Source organism: Crocodylus porosus, unplaced genomic scaffold, assembly GCF_001723895.1.
Source record: "Crocodylus porosus isolate Cpor-Errol unplaced genomic scaffold, CroPor_comp1, whole genome shotgun sequence".
Taxonomy (NCBI): domain Eukaryota; kingdom Metazoa; phylum Chordata; order Crocodylia; family Crocodylidae; genus Crocodylus; species Crocodylus porosus.
In genome coordinates, this window is record NW_017728950.1 from 26,961,104 (window position 1) to 26,982,413 (window position 21,310).

Genomic DNA, 21,310 nt, shown 5'->3' on the forward strand with positions numbered 1-21,310 from the left:
ACTCCTGGATGAGCCATCTGCAGCTTTGTCCTGGTCCCCACCCCAGCTCTGGGTCCCATTCACTGCCCTGGCTGGGCAGTGCCCCCAGACCCTGCCTCTGCACCTCCCCCCACTCCCTCCTTCACCATGGGGTCCCCAATCTACCCCCCTCATTCCCCTTCCCTCCCCCATGCTCCCTTTCCCTCCACAGACTTACCTGCGAGGCACTGCATTCCTGGCCATGTGGATGCATGCGACTGCACAGATGCACATGGCATCTGGTGGCCCCCACCAGAAGGAATATTGTATTTATCGGTTAACATTATCAGCTGCACTGTCTAAAAAAGCTGATAGCCCATAATGTTAATTTTCCTTTTATTGATGCCAATCTGATATGGCACCAATATCCATGCACCTAGACCTGGGAGGCCAGTCTCAGGGGGGAAGAGAAGTCCAGGAGAGCTGGTTGTATTTTAAAGAAACCTTACTGATGGCAGAAGAATAGCTTGGATTAGCAGAGAACTCTTCAATGAGCTAAAACACAAAAAGGAAGCTTACAAGTAGTGGAAACTTGGACAAATGATTAGAGAGGAGTATAAGAGTGTTGCTCAGGAATGCTAGGATGAAATCAGGAAGGCCAGAGCAACTGGAGTTGCAGCTAGCAAGGGACGTTAAGGGTAATAAAAGGGTATCTACAAGTATGTCAGCAACAGGTGGAAGTTCAGGTAAAGTGTGGGTTGCTTACTGAATGGAGGAGGCAGCCTAGTGACAGATGAAGCAGAAAAGTCTGAAGTACTTAATGCCCTTTTTTACCTCAGTCTTCACGGGAAATGTCAGCTCCCAGACTACTACACTTGGCAGCACAGTTTGGGGAGGAGCAATCAGCATGAGTTCACTGAAGGCAAGTCATACCTGACCAACCTGATTGCCTTCTACGATGAGATGACTAGTTCTGGGATGTGGGGAGAGGAGTGGATGTGATGGACCTTGTCTTACGCAACATTTTTGATACAGTCTCCCACAACATTCTTGCAAGCAAGCTAAAGACCTATGGGTTGCATGAAGGGACTGGCTGGATCGTCAGGCTCAGTCAATGGCTCAATGTCTAGTTGGCAGCTGGTATCAAGTAGAGTGCCCCAGGGGTCAGTCCTGGGGCTGGTTTTTTTCAGTATCTTCATCAACAAGCTGGAAGATGGCATGGAGAGCACCCTCTAACTTTGCAGATAATGCCAAGCTGGGAGGATTAGTAGATCACACTGGAAGGTAGGACTAGCATTCAGAGAGACCTCAACAAATTGGAGGACTGGACCAAAAGAAGTGTACTGGGGTTCGGTAAGGACAATTGTAAAATTCTGCACTTAGGATGGAACAATCCCATGCATCAGTACAGACTGGGGACTGACTGGGTAAGCAATAGGGGTGGACAAAACGGGCAGTATTCTGTTCAGATTCGGCCTGATTTGGGGACTAGTGATTCAGTTTGCTGATTCAGATCAGTCCTCATTCAGTTCAGCCAAATCTGAATGTAAAGATTCGATTTTGATTCAGAGAATCAGCAATTTGGCCATAGACAGCTTTATATGCTTTTTCTACGTACCTCTAGGTACTAGGCGCAGCTCGTGAACACTCAGATAGTGGGGTGGATGAAGCATCCCATGGGAGCGTGGCGGAGGTCCCCTGTGCGCTCGGCACTGGACCTGGAAGTGGACCCCGGGTGCTCCCCCTGACCCAGGAGGCACCAGTCGCCAGGCTTGGGGAGAGGGGGGAGGGGGTCCCTGCATGCTCCATGGTGGACTGGGAGTACTGCTGGTCCACTTCAGGGTCTGCTGCTGAGCATGCGGGAGGACCCCTCTGTGCTCCTGTGGGACACTCATCTGCCCCACTATCTCAGTGTTCAATTCAGAATGATTAATGGGTCTCCTGATTCGATTTGGATTCAGAGATTCAGCTGCCGAATCGAGCTGAATCTCCTCCAAATTGAATCGGCAACCGAAGCTTCTCACAGCCTTAGTAAGCAACAGCTTTGCAGAAAAGGATGTGTGGGTTACAGTAGACAATAAGCTGAATATGAATCAACAATATGCCCTTGTTGCCAAGAAGGGTAAAAGCGTACTGGGCTGCGTTAGTAGGAGTGTTGCCAGCCGATCAAGGGAAGTGATTGTCCCCCTCTATTCAGCACTAATGAGGCCACATATGGAGTGCCAAGTCCAGTTTTGGGTGCCCTACCACAGAAAGGATGTGGACAAATTGGAGAGAGTCCAGCAGAGGGCAACAAAAATGGTTAGGGGGCTGGGATGCATGACTTCTGAGGAGAGGCTGAAAGAACTAGGCTTATTTAGTCTGTAGAGGAGAAGACTGAGACAGGATTTAATAGCAGCCTTCAACTGTGGCTCCAGAGACGATGGAGCTATGCTGCTTTCCATGGTGATAGATGACAGAAGAAGGAGCAGTGGTCTTAACTTGCAGCAAAGGATGCTTAGATGTCATGTTAGGAAATGCTTTCTCACTAGGAAGGTAGTAAAACACTGGAACAGGTTACCCAGAAAGGTTGTGGGATTTCTGTCCTTAAAGGTTTTTAAGTCCCTGGTAGACAAAGTCTTGGCTGTGATGATCTTGTTGGTGATGGTCCTGCTTTGAGCAGGGGATTGAACTAGATAACTTCCTGATTCCAACCCTAATTTTCTATGATTCTGGGATTCTCTGTTGTCCATGATGTGTACTTGCTCCTTGTATAGACAGAAGCCTTGCATGCTTATGTTCATAGAAATTCTTGGCAATGTTGGAAATTTTAGGACAGGAAGCTCATGAGTTGATCCTCTTGCAGCTAGAAATAGTATAGTACAACTTTTTCTTCAATTGTTTTTCTCTTTCCTGAGACCCATTGTTTTGTTTTGTACCTTATTATATAGCATATTTTTACTGTTTCATACCTGATCTGCAGGCCATGGAAAAATTGATTATAAAACTCCCATGCACTTCAGTGGAGAACTGTATGGTGCTTCTTGCTGGCTCATGCATGTTCATGTGCATGTGCCCTCTCCCTCTCCATTTCCCTATCTCATGAAAAGATTTTTTTTTTCTTTGGAATTTCATTCTTTTTTCTTCAGAATACCATCTTCTAAATTCCTTTATTATTTTTATCTTCTTAGATTCAGTACATGTCCCATCTGTGTGATTTTTGGCACCAGCACAAGTTATATAGCACATCCTTTTTCTATTCTATTCAGAATTACATGTACATATAACTCAAAGCAAAAGAGAGGATTAAAAGTTACAAAGGAGTTAGAATATAGTTTCTCAATTCTTTTTCAAAAGGTTGAGATCCTGCAGTTCATGTATTTTTCTGGTTGAGCTCTTCTCTGTATACCTTCATATAGAAATAATATCTTTAATTTTAATGCAAAAATGTCCAAAACAGATCAAAGCATTCTAAATGAGGCTCAATAGACAAACCTTGGATTCACATCTTTGTTTAGCAATCCTTCTTTTTTTATGCATCCTTAAACATCACTAGTTTCTTTTTACCATAGGAAGCACTGTGGGTGGTAATTTTGTTTTTATTTCCCTACTGGCATTCAGATCTTTTCCCTGCTCTTCCTTTTTGCAGTGTATTAACGCTTATGGCATAATTCTAGTTCACATCAGGTAATGGAGAGGTGCCGAACATGAATGAGAATTGGCCCAATAATAGGTTATTTTCTTCTTTAATATGGATCATATTCAGTTCCTCAACATTCACAATATTTCCATGAGCTTCAAATCTGTATTGAATCCTCCTAAATCTTGTTGCTTTTTTCCTTTTTTCCTCCCTTCCCCCACCCCCACCTTTATTTTGCCTTCAGAAAGTTTCACCCTCCCACATATTCCACCTTCCAAGTCAGTGTTATGCAAAAAAAGTGAACAAATGTGTTAAGTCTTAGTGATCTTTGTGAATCTTCACTTAGTCACCTTCCCACTTCCCTGGCTGTTGACACACGTGAGAGAGAGATCCTCTCCCACAGCTGGGTAAGCTGGTGCTATTAGTCCTACTGAGTTTTGGCAGAATTTGTGCTGCTAAATCTCAAAGGCTCATTAGAAAATCCCATTTTATTGATCTTGGTCCTGCGTCATGACTTAGCCGTCAAGAAGCAACCAGTTGTTCGTAATTTTTCTTCCTCACAATTTTTTTTATCCAACTTTTCCTTATTGTTACCTTCTCTTTCTGAATCTGTACACAGTAAATTATATTGTATTCTAGGTGTTTAGCCATTCTGATGTCTCTGCTTGTCTCCCCTGATGCTGAAGTCAGTTTCACTGTAATGTCCTGGCTTGTCTACTTACATTTGCTTACTTCCAGTTCATCATTTCATTTTCCCCCAAACAGGCTTTTAGATACACGTTACAGTTTCCCAGTCTCTTCCCACCTTTGCTCTAACTAAACCTGGAAGCTACATATTATACCTTCCTCAACTTCTGATTATTTTTCTTTCTGTCTTTTTTATACATAGCTGATGCCCTGTGACTTTGTGTTTAATGTTTCAAAATGAATTTCATAAAGAAACAACATAATTAATTGTTATCTGTTTCTCCCTTTGATTACCGAGCTATTCTTTGCTGTCACTTCGGTATAATACTCTTGCCTGATGCGCTCAAACAGACAGTCTGTTCCTTCTCTGAGGCAATATATTTATTTTCCTCTCTGCCTCTGATTTTACAAACATGTGATTCTAAGTATGCATTTAAATTTTTGTAGTTCCATTGATTTTTACAGAGATTGGGTTGCTAATTTGTATTTTTTTTTTTTATTTTCTGTAATTTTCCAGTTGCTTGACTGTGCCCAATACTTACACATTCACATGTGTATCTTCTGGGTTAAGTTTATATATATTTTCTTTTGTATCTTTCCATTGATTAATCTTGAGTTAGCCAAATGTATGATATTTTAGCTTGATTTCTTTTTTGAGGATACTCAAGTAAATCCACGTCTTGTTAGATGAAAAACTAAACTTGAGTCTTTTTTTCTCTCAAGTATGCCATTTCCCCTTTGTAATATTATTTTTATTTTTATTCTTTTCCATCATTTCCATTATTTTGGTATATGTTCTCACAGTATTTTGATTTTTCTGCAATTCCCTGGTTAAGTAAGCATTTTCTGTATTGCATTCATGTCAGTTACTTTATTTCAGATGAGCTTTCAGTCTTTTGGAGTAAAGGAATCCTGCTGTGCCTTAAATATTTATGTTTATTGTTTTATATGTTCCATTAATGCAACATTTTTATCCATAGGCTCCTCACAGTGTAACTTTTAATGAAGTCTGTGAACAGTTAGTGCCTCTGGCTTCATTACTACACCATGCATTGCCCTTTCCCATCTAAAGGGAAGTCCATGGCTGTTCTTTGATAACCATTCAGGAGTGCTGCTGCTTTGTGGTAAGATCCTTTGAACTAGTTTGGCATTCAGTTCAGGCCTAAAAGCTACTATTGAAATCCACAGTAAACTCATAGACATTAGTGAGAACAGATTGATGCCACTAGTAAGAGCTTTAGGATAGCAGGGCACATCTACGCATGCCTTTTTATTGTGCCTTAGGGTTACTGTGCGGGGCTTAAGGCGCAGTAAGCCTTCCCCGGGAACTCATCTATGTACACGCCCATTGGGAGTGTTCAGTGGAAGGCTGTTTCTACCCTGCACACTCTCCCTACAGCAGCCAGCAGGAGCTTCAGGTTCCCTTGGGTGTCAGTCCCGGGCTGACAGGGGGCCCGGGGGTTGGGCCTGGGCTCCCAGGGGTTGGGGGAGCTGTCCTGCCTCTGGGGAGGCTGCTTGCCAGCCTTGCATCCCAATCTGCATCGGGGCAGGGGGGAGAACAGGAAACCATCCAGTCTCCCAGGCAGCAGCTGCCCAGCTCCACATCCTGATTTTCAAGGGGTGGGGAACTGTCAGGTTTACTGGACAGCTGCCTGCCAGCCCCACATGTCAATCTTCAAGGGGCAGGGAGCTGTCCTGTCTCCTGGGCAGCTGCTTTCCAACCTTACACCCTGATCCGGGCAGGGACAGTTCCCTGCCCCCCCACACCGTGCATATAGGGGTGCAGGGTTGGGAAGCAGCTGCCCAAGAGACTGGACAGTTCCCCACCCCATGCAGACTGGAGCACGGGGCTGGCAGGCAGCTGTCTGGGAGGGCAGGCAGCTGTCTGGGAGACCAGACAGTTCCCCACCCCCAACCCCATGCAGATCAGGGTATACAGCTGGGAAGCAGCTTCCTGGGAGACCAGACAGTTCCCCTGCTGCCTGGGCTGTCCAAGAGTAATTTTGCTCCTCATCAGCTGTCTACACATGCACAGTACCTAATGCATGGTTAATCTAGGACCTGTACTACATGCATTAGACTAATTTACTGGTCAGTAATTGCTGCACATGTGTAGATGGTGACAATTTACTACTACACATTAGATTAGTCTAAAGTTCAGTAAAGTGTTTTGGGTAGGCATACCCACAGTATAGACAGGGGCTAGGTGATTTGTTTTTTGATGTTTCTCCTTCTGTGCAGATAGCCTACAGGAAAATCCCAGGTTTTAAATTTCAGGCCACCATTTTTATGCCATCTCCACTGTTTACTCCACATTTTGCAGCCTCAATTGCAGCCAGTTCTTCCTTCATTGACAAAATGGTAAATGCAGCCTTTCCTTTTTTCTATTCTTTTTATTGAACATTCTGTATTTTGTCTTGCATTTCTTCTTTATGTAGTAGTGTTGTCACTCACAAAAACCCTTGCCTCTTGCACTTACAAAGTACAAAAATACTAAATAAAGTCCATCTTTTTGGTGGGCTTTCCCCATTGGTTAAACAAATCAGGCTTAAATATTCAGATATTGGTCTTGGTTATCAGGTCTATGGGCATAAATATCTTTTGTCTTTGTCATACTTGCCTTTCTCCTCTTCAGTTTGTTTAAAGAAAAGTAGTTCTCTTTCCGTCATATGCTTAGCTCTAGTTTCTTGGGTGTTGTAATATTTTTCCCCCTTGAACCTTCTATAGTTTTCCTTTTGGCATGATTTATTTCATTATCAAAAATATTTTTTCTAACTGTTACTCATCTACTTATTTTAATGCCTCTTTTCTCCTTGCTGCCTTCGCAGATGTCTTAAGACTATTTTTCTTTGTTTCACGCCTAGATTTCTAGGCTGTCTTTCTACTTTAGGTGGAGATTGGTAATAGGGAGCTTGTCTACATGAGACACTACTGTGCCGTAGCACCAAGCTACTATGCAGTAGTGTTGGCAGGCACTAACTGTGACATGATGTTGCTGTGCTGTATTAATGAGCTCTTGCTCATTTGGTAACTTCTGAAAAAATCCATGCGGGGACACTACTGCACCTTAACACCAGTTACTGTGCATTCATTTAGTACTTGGTTATGTAAGTACTAAATGACTGTGCAGTAACAACAGTGTAGTCCACCGCTCGGATAGATGAGGCCATGTTTCTTGAGTTTGCCCTATCCATTTTTTTGTCTGAATACAGTAAAAGAGTAGGATGTAATTTCCACTGTGTGCCATAATGACTCAAACTATTGGCTTATCCATTAGTACCTTCCCCCAATATGCAAAATCTTTTTTTTTGGTCTATAATAAAATAAATATTAAAATTAATATTATGACTCTGCTGGGAGGCTTCAGCCAGGAAGGAGTCATTGTGTTAGGCACTGCACAACATACAGTAAAACAACGTCTTCATTACAAATTCTTGTTACTTTTTGGCCTCAGGCCAGCACAGTGCTGGAGTACACACCTAGTTGTAAGAAAGAGAAACACATACCTAAATGGTCTGCTGAGCAAGGGTGGTATTATAATATGTATGCACATTTAAGTGTTTTACTGAGCTGAGGCTATACTATCTTTTGCTTTTTCTACCAAATTGCTTCGTTTGCTTACAAAACCTTACAGAACCTTCTCTTGTTATTCTACTATGTGACATCCCGTTCTGGCATGATCTCTTCTTTTGCCTATACCTGCTCACAGGGCTTGCTGCACTATGTGCCCAAGGCAGAGGCTTAGCGAGGCAGGTCCATGCCTAGGGCAGCCACTGACTTAGGTGCTATGTTCAGTTCTTCCTATGCCAGTGTCAGTGACATATTCACACATGCACCCCCACACCCCCCGTACACACACACGAACACTGCCCAGGACGGGTGTTTCTACTGTGTTTCCTCTCCTCCCTCCTGTCCCACCCTCCAGTTCCACTGCTGTGCTCAGGGTCTGATTAAAAGCCCTATAAAGTAAATTAGTGTCTTTTTCTATTGACTTGGTTTGAGACTGGGTGTTACAGTCCAAAGCCCATTGCAGACTATTGAAAAACTCCCATTCATTTTGGTAGATTTGAATGTGGTTCTAACTGTTCTGGGCCTAGCTGTGTCTCTTTGTTCCAGCTGTGAGCTAGAATAGTAGTCTGGCAAGTTAAGTCTCAGAAATCAACAGAAGCTTCATACACACTTGTCAGTTTGGGTTGTTCTCCCTCAGGAAGTGCTAAAAACCTTGCATTGATCCAAACAGTCCATATCAAGGGGGGGAAAAAGCGGGGAGGGGAGTACCTCTGCAGAGCTATAAGCACGAGGGCTTTGCGAAACTTCGGCAGCCGTTTCATGTTGGAGGTGTTTTGGCCTGTTTCAGCACCTGAAACACCGGCTCTGAAACTAAACTGAAGGCTCTGAAACATTTTCAAAACAAAATGAAACCATCCAAAATGTTTTGGAGGCAGGCTTGTGGGGAAACAGAAACTCAGAAGAGGGAGGGGAAAGCGTGGTGGGAAGGACTGCTCTAATATTCACATCTGTAGCTGCCCAGTGTCTGTGATCTGTCCCTGAGGTCCCTTCCAAACCCAATGCTCTGGGGAAGGGACGGCAGCCTGCTGTCATCACACGCACAGATCCGGGTGCCCGTTCCCCCTAGGAGGAGTCTGGCACAGCCCCACAGCCCTCCCAGGGGGGCATGGGGCCCCAGATTTGCATGCAGGATGACAGCAGGCTGCTGCTGCTGGCTGGGGCCAGTGGCAGCGCCAGTCATCCCAGTGTTCAGTGTGGGCTGCATCAAGCACTGGTTGCAGCCAGCAGTGGCAGCCTGCTGTCATCCCACGCACAGATCTGAGGGCTTGCGCCCCCAGGAAGAGTCCAGCACAGCCCCCCCACACTCCTTGTAAAGTGCTGGGAGGCTGGAACTGGATGGGGGATGGAGCTGGGCAGGGCAGTCATGGGGGCTTCTCCCATGGCTCCCCCCACCTAGGGAGAGGCAGGCACAGCCGGAGGAGCCATGGGAGAACCTGCAGTCACCCGGCTGTGCCTGCCTCTGCCCAGCCGATCCGAATCTCTGAATCAGCGCTGAAACAGCGTTGAAACTCCAAAACAGATTTGGCCGAATCAAAACAGAACTGCAATCCGAAATACTGAAACGAATCACTATCCCTCCGAAATGGCTGAATCTGAAATGGAAACAAAACATAGCCATTTTGCACAGCCCTGATAAGAACATGTGTTAGCACTGTTGAAATGTGACTATTCACAACCTATAGAGTCATGGTCCTCAACCTTTTTAGACTCAAGGCACCCCTTAGAAAATGCCAGCTCTTACTTTTCACTCTGTTTATGCCTATGGAAAAATAATAGATAAGTTTTTCTGTTGCAGAGAACTCAAAGACCACAACTATGGATTTCTATCTGAAATCTCTGGGTTTATCTTGTAAATCTTATTTGCGAATCACCCTTGAAAGAGCTTAAGACATCCCAAGATGCTGTGGCACCTTGATTGAGAATCACTGATATGGAACATGTTTGATTAACATGCTTTTTTAATAAACACTGAAGTTCTGATTCAGTGTAAACTATTATACCAAAAATATCACAATGGAAATACTAACCAGCACAAATTAAAGCTGAAGAAATGGATTCAAAAACAATTTATTTGATTTTTTTAAAGATCTTTCCCAGGCCATGAAGTGCATCTTGGGGGGGAGGGGAAAGGGGTTGTTTTGTTTTTAACTATAATTTGGTCAGTACGGTTCTCTTTCTGCAGGTTTTGTGTAGTGAATTCCACATAACTAGTAAATACTGGAGGCTTTTTGTGTAAGGCTTTTTTATGAGAAGGCTGGAGTTTTCTGCAGCTGACTTTAGGGAAAAGAAAAATGTGTGAAATAAAGTAGACTGGATCTTCCACAAAACACTTCTGGTTAAAAGCTTAACATCATTTTTATTAATAGTTCATATCCAAAACATTCCTGAGTGAAGTAAAGAGTTACCCAGGCCTTGTCCTGTATCAGGAGAAATGTGGACTAGAGCTCAGATGGTTTTTGAAAAAACCCGAACAAACCAAACAAACACTGCAGGTATAGCGCAGCTGACAACACTTGCATCCATTTATCTGAACTGAAGCTGTAGCTCAGAATGGTGAAAATGTGATAGAAATTGTCTATTATCTAGTTGCTAAGCAGTGGATCAGGTAGCACCTTTGGTTTCAGTCAGTGTTTTGCAGGAAGCTTAAGTAGTTTGCATACACAACTGTCTCCTGTAACATCAGAATTGTTAAGATGCCAGGTCATGGTATGGAAGGCTGTGTACAACTGGGACTTTAGAGTTGTTGTGTCACATAGCCCAGACACTAAGCCGCACCTTTGGAGTTTACCAAGTGTACAGTGAGCTGTGCATCATTTTTTTGGATCATAAGTCATGCAGTAAACAGGGACACATGCCACATGCCATTGCTGTCTTAGAGGGAGAGCAGGCTTTCAGAGGAGTCTGTTCTTCTTCCAGGTCCAGTGCTTACGTGGAGGGAACACGGGGACGTTTTTCATTTATTTGAAAGAAACATTTGAGATTTTTATGGAGAAATAAACAGTGTAAACAACCTTCAAAAAGCTAAACAAACCTGCTTTGGAAAGAACGAGTGCAAAGATGATAAATGCTGCATTGTAATCTGGTCTTGGTTCATGAGAGGTGGGTAGAAAAACAAAGGGGAGAACTTAATTCATTTTACCAGAAGCCTTCATGTCTCTGCCTTTGTCTTCACTATACACCTGGTGATGAATCAAGGGGTGGCTGGAGACATTATTTAACTCTTCTCTATGTTTTGTTTTGTGTCTTTTGTTGTCGGTTTGTTTATCGTTTCTAAAGCAAGTATACCCCCCTTTGTGGCAACGAAAAAAGAAAGCAAGCGTTTTTACTCTTTTGAAGACAGGTGGAGAGAAATCCCCACACTGAGCGCTGTATAGTACTCCTTCCCTTTTGTTTGTCTTTACTAATTAGTTAGAATGGATGGTATTAAGTTCCAGTGACTATGGGTGTTAGAATTCCTGCGTATCCTGCCTCAGGGAATTATACTCTGGAAAATTAAGTATCCATCAAAGCAGGAGGTGGCTTGTACAGTTTGTATCTCAGCTTCTTCTTTCTCTTTCTCTTTCTCTCTCTTTTTTAAAGGCTTAAGAAAAGAGTCTTTTGTCTTCTTTTCAGGAAAGTTACACTGAAATTCATCTGTGCTTTATTCATCTGCCTTCATTTCTGCCATTCATGGGCAGCTGTGGGTTATTTAGGACAAAGCTGATGAATTCCTAACGTCCGTGTTCAAAACAGCATATTGGGAAAGGTTGAAGACCTTTTTTTAGTACTCTAGTTAGTGTGCTGAGATCTTTCTCCTCTTCCCCTCTCCACTATCTCTAGATTGAATTTATGTCTTACTGTTTAATGGCATTTAAGTTTCTGTTGGATTCCCTCAGACTCATGTGTCTGGATATAAAATACATGGACGTTTTTTTCTCACTATGGCCAAGCTTTAGAAATAACTTCCAAGACAATCTGGTTGAAGATTCATTTTCATGGTGTTTATTAATAAATACCATTTTTTCTAATGGTGACTCAGTTTTAGGCATCAGCTGCTAGAAAAATGTGTCTTAATTTTATATTTTTTGAAAATTTGAAATCATTTGGAATGTGAGAATTGGGACATGTAAAATTTGTAGGCTTTTGATGTAGTTTGCTTAAATAATTCCATGAATTTCAGGGGAAATACCATATCCTCTTCTTCAATTTTTTTTGTAGGTTACTCGCATATATCCTGTGTCCAGTTAGGGTGGTGTAAATCAGCATAAGTCAATGGGGAAGCTCTCATTTGATTTGTCTTATGTCTAACAAGAATGCTTCTATTGCCCTGATTTGCATTACTTGAGCATTTAGAGATGCATTGAAATCAGGGTCCTTTTTAAACTTAAACCTGGAACTCTAAAATCAGACTAAAAGCCCTCAGTTCATGCACCTACTGTTAATTCAGAGTATGAAATTAATTTATAGTTAATCAAGTATCCTTCTTCATCCCCCACCTACACCATTTCTGGGAATGGAGGGCTTCATATTTTTAGGCTTCCTCGAGATCCCTTCGTAGTTAACAGAAGCTGGATCAGTTCTCTTTTGTAACTACCCCTTTCTTTCTTCACAGATTCTTCATACTCAGAGCCTCCTGATGTTCAGCAGCAGTTGAACCACTACCAGTCAGCAGCTCTGGCCAGGAACAACAACAACATTAGCCCTGTACCACTTTCAGGGACTGGGGAGAAAACAGAAGCCATCCTTAACTGTGAATTTTGTGAATTCTCCTCGGGTTACATTCAAAGCATTAGGCGTCATTACCGTGACAAACATGGAGGGAAGAAGCTCTTCAAGTGCAAAGATTGTTCCTTTTATACAGGCTTTAAGTAAGTTCTTTGCAAAACAGATGAACTGAACTCACTTTTTAAAAGTTCTTTAAAAGGCAGGCACTTCAGCTCCTGAGATCTCGGGGGGCTGACTGTAGCAGAAGGAAGCAGAGCCCAAGGAGACCCAGGAGAGAAAACAGGAACAGCCACCCCAGGTCACACCAGGGTTCATGTAATCCATTTTCCTGTCTGTGACAATAGCTTGTATCATCTACAGAAGGAAGTGTAAGAAGTCCGTGCAGTACAGTCTAATAAAATAGTCTCTGTACAAGAAATTAATCTTGCTCTCCATCATCATTAGTGAGAGGCTAGTTTGTATGATAAAGAACAAGGGTTTATATCATGCCCCAAACTGTTGGGACAGCTTTTCTAGGAAGCTCAAAACCAGCTTGAGGCATGAGAAGGGCAAACGTTTAGTGAGGTAGCAAATTTCCCATTGACTAAATTAACCTCTACCCATGTGACTTTATATTCTGCTCCCCTTTAACCATCCAGCTGAAACAGCAGAAATGAAAGGCATTCCCATAAGTATCTGATGGCATATTGGAATATTTCACCCGGTGAATTAAACTTCCCAAACCAAAGGGGAAAAAAAACTTATTTCCAGGAGTCTCTTTCTGTTACACCCCAGTTCCTGATTACTGTTTTATCACAGGTCTTATGCTGTTATGCTTCCCCATAGTGTCAGTGCAACTCTTGTTCTCATTCTCTTCTCCATCCAGTACTACTGGTGGCTGCCAAACAACTTTAAATTAAGATGAGGCTAACTTTGACAGTTGTGGCAGGGACGCTTGCATTCTTTTATGTGGTATGTCAGTTTTTTGTGGATGAGGTAGCAGAGCTCTCAGAAAATCCCATCCTCCACTCATTAGAGAGTGAAGAACTTGTATTGAAGTCAATGAAAAAGTACCTATTGACTCCAGTGGCTATTGGATCCAGCCCAAAAGCCAGCAGAGTTCTTACATTCCTTTGCTCTCAAGCTAACCCGCTAGTGGAGCTTGAAAGGGACCATAAATTCCTTAATCAAGGGCTAAGCAGCCTGCCTCATTCACTAATTGCACCTCTTCTTAAGCCAAAATTATTGAGCCCCTTTAGTTTACAAACTCCTCATTTCAGTAGCTGAGCTTGTAGCCAGGTTAGGTGTGTAGTTAGTTTCTAATGCATGCCAGTGCCCTGTATCAGTGATTGTAAGCGTGCAACTACGGTGGTATCATGAAATCTGTTTGTAGAGCCATGGAGTTTTTAGACTAGCATTTCCAAGCTTATATGATTGTTGTTTTAACTATGATTTTTTTTTTAATTTTGGGGGGCACATTTTTTTAAAATTATAAGACATTTATTGCTAACTAAAGTCCGCATACATACCAGATGTGGATGACAGAATTTCAGCTGCTTTTGAGTTAATCCCACAAAGGAAAGGTACTGTCAGAGTTAGGTCTGTCTTCACCCCTGTATCTGTAGAACAGGTGAAGGGATGTTTCTTAAGCTTTCCAAAAACATCTAATTTTTGGCTGAGACAGAACATGGAAGATTTCAGCCCAAAGACATTTTTAAATAACCAGCATGGGGAATGAAAATTGTTTTTCTGTCTTCCGTATAGCACCAAGACATATCAAAGAATGTTTTGGCCAATATGTGGTGGCTACATAAAGGTACACATCTATACACATGAAAATTGCATAAGTAGTCCCACTAAAGTACTATGTGCCCTTATTCAGACAGGCGTGGGTAACTGCTGCAGTGTTTAAATAATAGCTGTGTAGGAAAGCTATAATATTACAAGTGTGCAAAACTACAAAATTACTTCTTCCTGTTGTACAGATCTGCTTTTACTATGCACGTGGAAGCTGGGCATTCAGCAGTTCCTGAGGAAGGACCCAAAGACCTCCGCTGTCCTCTCTGCCTCTACCACACCAAATACAAACGTAACATGATTGACCACATAGTTCTGCACAGAGGTAAAGTCCTTTATGGTATTTGTTTTTTGACAAAGACCTGACTGAGCAATAACCTTTTTTTCAGACTGGTGAAACGAAGCTCTTTTCCTCCAAATGTGAGCATTAAAACACAGAATAGACCAGCAGACCTTGTGCCTTTTTTTTAATGATACATTTTGTTTCTGTCCAATGAAATACAGCGGATCAGACTGAAGTTGAAACGGGTATGATTGAAAAGTGCTGTTTAAAATTTCTACTAGGAAGGTTTACAGTCATCTGTTCAGCAAGAGCTACGGTATCCCACTGTTCTGTAGAACAGAGAGGGTAGCACTTACTGACCCCGAGAGCTTTTTTTTCTCTCACTGCATATGTATTTCTGAGATACCTACCGGTATTTCTGTGTTGCGTATCTTCTCTGTACAATGTTAAAGGATAAATCACTTCTCCCAATTCTGTTCCGTATCCTTGAGGCTCAAGAAGAGCCTCAGCTACCTGTTTTCACCCCTCATGCATCACCTGTTATTAGAAGCAAAACAAAAAATATCCAATTTTTATGACTTCTGTAAACTAACTGAGAGCCGTGTTAGGGATTTTTATATTCTATTAACCACAGGCATGCAAGCTCAGAAGAGACAGCTGTTTGGACTCCCTGGGCTGGGATTCCTGCCCACAGCCATCACACTTGATGCTTATAGATGGTCTGTTGGCTGCCTAGCTCCAAACCCATGTGTTAGGATGGCACTCTGCCTAGCTTGCAGGTTGGGCAGCATCTCGCAGTGGGTTATTGCTGGTGAGCAAACACAAGTTTTCATATGCCATCTTTTCCTGGAGGAGATCCTTGTGTGACAGCACTGTCATGCTACATTGTAGCATGCCACTTTCATCCGCCAGTTGCTTTAGTTCCTCTCTATACCTGAGCAGTGAAGTAGACAGAGCTCATATGTATTTCTGAATGTTGGAAAGACTATACTGAAGGAGCATTTGGGGAAGTCGTAAAGACCTTTCTGGGATTCAGAAGGTGTTTAATACAACCACCTCACTGAGTATCAGAAAAGCTAGGCAGACGGTGACAGTGCTCAGCTTGTCTTCCCAGGGTGTTACAGCACAAGGCATACAGAGCCTGTCAGTCTTCAGGGCATGCCATAGGGGTTACTTGTCTTACCAGAAGAGATGCTTTGGAATGGTGCGTGTCAGCTCGTTGAGGGACTGTCTATATAGAGTTCTGGCCCAGCGAGCAGGTGAAAATAATTCATCATTCCTCCTAGGTGTATCTTGTAAAATTTATTGTTTTTTTTCTGTTCTGGATTTACGCCCACATGCAAAGGCACAACTTTTAAAATGTGAATGAACAGAGATGGGTAGAATGCTGTTTTGTGATGCTAGACTTGCATGGAAAGTTTCTCCCAGAGCTAGTTTGTTGAGCAAAAATGTTCAATAATAAACTTGTGTTTAGAGTAATATACAGAGATAGTTATGTCTCTCAAAGGCCCTTGGAAGTAGGTGGATCTGTCTTGGGGGCCAGTTCCTTAGCATACCTGTAGCTGCTGCACAATATTTTGAGAGCACAGAGTGGCTTTGAGCACTGGACCAGGTAAACCCTTGGGTGATGTAAACCTGCTCTAACCAAGAGTGTGGTTCAAGGCAACTCTTACCCAGTTTCCAAAACAATGTGTCAGGTGTCATTGGCAGCTGTCAAATCATAGAGAACAGACTGATGTCTAGACAGGCCTGGTGGAGGGGTGTGTGTGTGAAGTTGGCACACAAGCACGTTTATACTTTCTGAGCTGCATTTCTATTTCCATTTTCCAATACACTCTGTTAGATGCTCCTTCATTTTAATTTGTATCTGGTCCAGCCAAAAGAGATTTATGTTTATTTTTATTTTTCCCTCAATTCATCTAGTGCTTCTGTCACAGACTTCTAGACATACCAAATGAAAATCTAAAAACACAGGCCAGAAAACCAAACTCAACTGACAAAGCCAACACTAGTAAAAAGCCCTTCCAAAGAAGGAAGACAATCTTCCCAGCTCAACCTCTGTCTGTGTTCTCCTTAGATAATGGATAATGCTTCATTGTGCGTAGCTTTTATAATCTTGCAAGAAGTTCTGCAGCAAATACACAGCAGTGTTTGGGTCTGATTTCGTACTTACACTGTCGTCCCTCTAGGCCCCACTAAGACTGCTCTGATTACGAAATGGAGCCTTAAACTGGGTGTAAGGTGCAGTTATGAGTAGTATAAATGAGACTCGGCCCTGCAGAGTGTCAAAGATGTTGGTTCCTAAGGGTTTTCTCAAATGCACAGCACTTAAAACATAAAGGACAACCCATTCAAAAACTACACTGTTCCTCTTAGGTCACCCTTCGTAATGAATACGACTGCTTCAAAAACCTCACCGTGTTTGTCACTAATCATGGCATCCTCTGCAAATTCATCGAGATTTTAGTGCATGCAGGAACTGAAATACTTTCCCATCTTTAGAAGTGATCTTTTGACAGGGTGGAGTCATGCTGAGCTTGGTCTGAAGTCGTCTGCTTTGCTTTGGTCTGAAATGGCTCTGTCCCTATTCTGTTGATAGGATGAGGGCTTTGATCTTAAGCGATCAGTTCAAGTGCTGTCATTTTGCAGGGGGTTGAAGTGAGGCATAAAATCAGTAATGGTGCACTGATTTACACTAGCTGAATATCTGGCCCATTTAAAACAAAACAATAGAATTCACAGCTAGTTAGTTATAGGACATGACAGTCTACTTGGGAATTTTCATTAGGTTGTTCAGTGCTTTAGTACATGGTACCAAAGGAAGAAAATGTCCTATATCTATGTTTGTTTGTTTATATGCTTCCCTTCCTAGAAAAGACTCAGGGTAGCTTGCAGTAAGAGACAGAATAACATATAAAAGCAAGTGGAATATTAAATAAAATATGAAACAAAGATTCATCAAACCAGGGCTTGGCAACCTATTGCCCACAGGGTGGATCCAGCCCATTAAACCATTTGATCTGCCTGCAGGTATGGGGCTTCAGTGATGGTCACCACCATGAGGAGAAGTGGCTGCAGTGGACGCTTTCCCTGTTCTGCCAGACAGAAAAGCACTGGTGGTTGCTGCTGTGTCCTAGCACCCACCTGCCTCTGTCATGAACTGGGTCATTTTGGCCTGCAGCCTAAAAAAGGTTGTTCAGCCTCTGCAACAGACAGGCAGACTCTAATACCCAACTTTAAATGAAGTTAAACAAGCAGCATGGAGCTGAAACTAACAGCTTCTTGACTTCTCTGTAACCATGGTAAATGGATGGCTAGAGAAGCAGTAGCCCATACTGGACTAAATTCACTATGAGCTAGCGTATGGAATGGGTTGCCTAAGAAGTATGACAAGGAGCATGCTTCCCATTAAGGGATGTTGTCGGTTTGTTTCTGAGAGCTCTGCCATGTGTCACCTACTTAGCTCCATCAGTTACGCAATGTCTTAAGCGTGGTTTAACTTCCCTTATACGGGCACAGAGGGAGCCACGATTTGTTTTCCTGCCCTTCAGTAGTCTGGAGATGGAAGGACTTTATAAAGCCAGAGCCTGTTTTGCAGTCAGGCAGTGCTGAGGAGACTTTTGGCTACTGAGTTTCTCTTGGCCCTTGCAGCAGTCAAGCCCTGTGAGCTCTTGGAAGTTCCATAGCTGCAGCTCTGCACTCTAGTGCTGTGCCCAGAGGAACTGTTGGCCTTTAATTTAGTCCAGACAGTGCAATTAGGTTTTATTGTCCATTCCATTATGTTTTCCCATCCAGCATGTTGAAATGCCCTGGTATTTTTCCAGGGTCGAATGCAGTTTACCAAGACCAGTCGTGAGTCTTCATTCCTGTTTCTTTAGGGTTTTTTTTTTTAAATGACTTATTTTACTTGATTCTTCTTGGTCCAGGCCCAAAATGGCAATTTAATTTTCACGGAAAGGGGCACAATTTCTCTAGAATGTTGTTTGCAGGTAAAAAAGCTCAAATATTCAGAACTCCCAAAACAGCCTTCACACCCAGTTTCTTTCTGCATTGATGCTCTCTGCACTGGCTGTTGCACATGTGATTTGGTCTATACATGAAGAACCAATTTGTATTCTGTTTTGTGTGTGACCAAATATATACATACAAGGCTTACAGCTGGTGCTGTTGTAACCATAGGCAAAACCAGATGCATGCGAGTAAACCTATCTATTGAATAGCTTCTTGCTTAGGTACCGGGAACGCTGGTCCGGTCTTGCACTACTTCATTGACACTTGACTCACATAGAAGCGGAGAATGATAGGCAAAGGTTTTTAGGTGATATCATTTATTGGACAAACTGCATAGTTAGGAGAGATGTTAGACAAGCTTTTGGGCACAGGAAGAGTTGGTCCAATAAAAGATACCCCCAAGATATACATCTCTTGTATTATTTCCTGGATCATTATATCTACAACATCACTCTAACCTACCACAGGAAAGGAAGAGGGAAGGAACTTGCATATAATACTGAAGTGTTTTGAAGAGTAAAGATATACCACATTCCTTTGCATGCAACATACCCATGTATATAGTATACATCTTGCTTTTGAAGAGGAGTCTGAATGAAAAAATAATGTCATTTGTGATAAGCAAGGATCCTGGTTTTCTCTTTTTATCGGAGAATTTTGGATTCTCTGACTAAAAACTGCAAAACCTGCATTTTTCCATGGTTAAAATGAAAGGCCGCTATATGTATATAGGTATCAGATGAACACAATGTTTTATTGATATATTTACAATTTTAAAGCCTACCAGTGTCTCGATCATTAATAAAATACATTCTAAATACCTATATATTTTGGTGTTTGATTTTGTTTATCATAGAAAATCAGAGCGCCCTCTGCCCCCCTTGGCTCACCAGGACATGGGTCCAGCTGCATCTGTTCCCATGGCTGCTTTGTGGTACTGAGCAGCACTGATGTGCTGGTGCCCTGCCCATGCCGTTGCCCCTCACTCGCAACCCACAGCCCTCACAGCCCTGCCAGTGTCCCTCATTCCTGACTTGCAATCCCTGCCTGGCCCCCACTCGCTGTCTTCTGGCAGTGCCTGCTCCTTTGTGGCTCTGAACAGTGCTGGCCCCTGTTGTTCTGCTCCCCACATCTGTGCCCAGACCTCAGCAGCCCCTTTGCTCTTCCTGGGAAACCCTTGACTCCGGCTCAGAGACTGGGCTGGCCCTATCTCTGGCTGGGCAAGTCCCTTTCCTTTCAGGCCAGCCTCCCCCTGGACAAGCTGTTTTACTGGGCCAGGGGAGCTCCAGGCCTGGCTCTGGAGGCCACTTCTACCTGGAGTGTGCCCCCCACTCTTGTCTCTGTCTTACACCCAGCCCCTCCGCACTGCCACTGCGTGCCCATCACACATACACATTGACCCTGCTACCACCCTGGGGGCCGGGCAGGGCAGTATGTGGGCTAGCCATGTTGCTCCTCTTCTCCCCTTCCTGCACCCCTCTGCACAGTGCACTCACAGCCACCACCTCCAGTGCTGTCCCCAGCTTAGCTGCCAGTAGCCATCACAGCTGCAGGCCAGCAGGATGTAGCACATTAGTACAGTGAACAGTGGGGCAGTGGCCACTGGCACAGCGGATGGGTAGTGGTCGCCTCCAGAGCCCTGGCTCCGGCCCTGAGCACCGCCTTGGCCGGACAGCACCCTCAACCCTGCTCTAAAGGCACCTTGCCTGGTGGGCAGGGGTGCAGCATGCAATTCCTCCCTCCCGCACTGAGCTGCTGCCACTGCCACTTCAGCTGGGCAGCATCCCAGTCCCTAGCCTGAGCCCATCTGGGATGACTCACAGAGGGACGAGCCAGCCTGCACATGCATTGGCCTTGGCCCATAGTGCAGGACAGGGTGATTGCCACCCACAACCCTGCTGCTTCCCATGCCAGCTCTCCCTGCAGGCCTCAGTCCCCCTGGCAGCATGACAGTCACCCGACCCACAGGTCCCCCACCCAGTCCTTCTTGAGGGGGCCCCCAACTGTCCCTCATCCCCAGGGCCTAGCCCAAAAGCCGTACTTACTCCAAAGGCCACAGGAGGGAAATTCAGTCTGAGCCAGCCTTGGCTGACTCACATTCTCAGTCCCTGCCCTGGCTCCCTGCAGACAGGGCTTAGGGTTTCCTACCCTTCTGCAAGTAGCTCTTGCAGGCTGGAACTCTTGCAAACAGCTCTTTGCAGGCTGGCAAAGGGGAAACCTGCGTTTTCCTGCTTCAAAGGGGAACATGTCTATTTTTCCGCAGGAAACAAAAATCCCAGATCCCTGGTGGTAAGCATGTAACAGCAGGTAGAGAACTGAGCCTGCTGCTAGACCCAGGTGCCAGATGGAGCCCAGGAACTGACCTGGCACACCAGGTTCAGAGCTACATGCTAAGTCCAGCCCTGTGTGCTGGCTCTGGAGCCACGTTCCAGGTTGGGCCTGGCATACCAGGTCCAGGGCTGTGTGTTGGCTCTAAGACCATGTGCATGTTCTGTGTCCAGGATTGCACCCTGGGTCTGGAGCCACACACTGGCTATGTGCTGAGTCGGGCCCTGTGCATTCTCTGGGGCCACTTGCCAGGTCAGGCCTAGTGTGCCAGATGTGAAACCGTGTGCCAAATCTGACCCCATGCACTGGCTCTGGAGCCACGTGTTGGGACCCAGTGTGCCAAGTCCAGGGCAGCATGCCAGGTGCAACCCCAT

General features: G+C 44.0%; 1 protein-coding gene across 6 annotated transcripts in view; it reads left to right on the forward strand.

The window, feature by feature from the left end:
* ZNF462 (zinc finger protein 462) overlaps positions 1-21,310 on the forward strand; it is a 125,389-nt gene that overhangs the window by 84,497 nt on the left and 19,582 nt on the right. For 5 of the 6 annotated variants that reach the window (XM_019554816.1, XM_019554814.1, XM_019554818.1 and 2 more), the window contains 2 exons: positions 12,426-12,681; positions 14,503-14,639. In XM_019554816.1, the coding sequence (XP_019410361.1) occupies positions 12,426-12,681; positions 14,503-14,639 (393 nt within the window). Of the gene's footprint in view, positions 1-12,425; positions 12,682-14,502; positions 14,640-21,310 lie in introns of those variants that run through there. The other variant, XM_019554819.1, reaches the window with a different exon arrangement.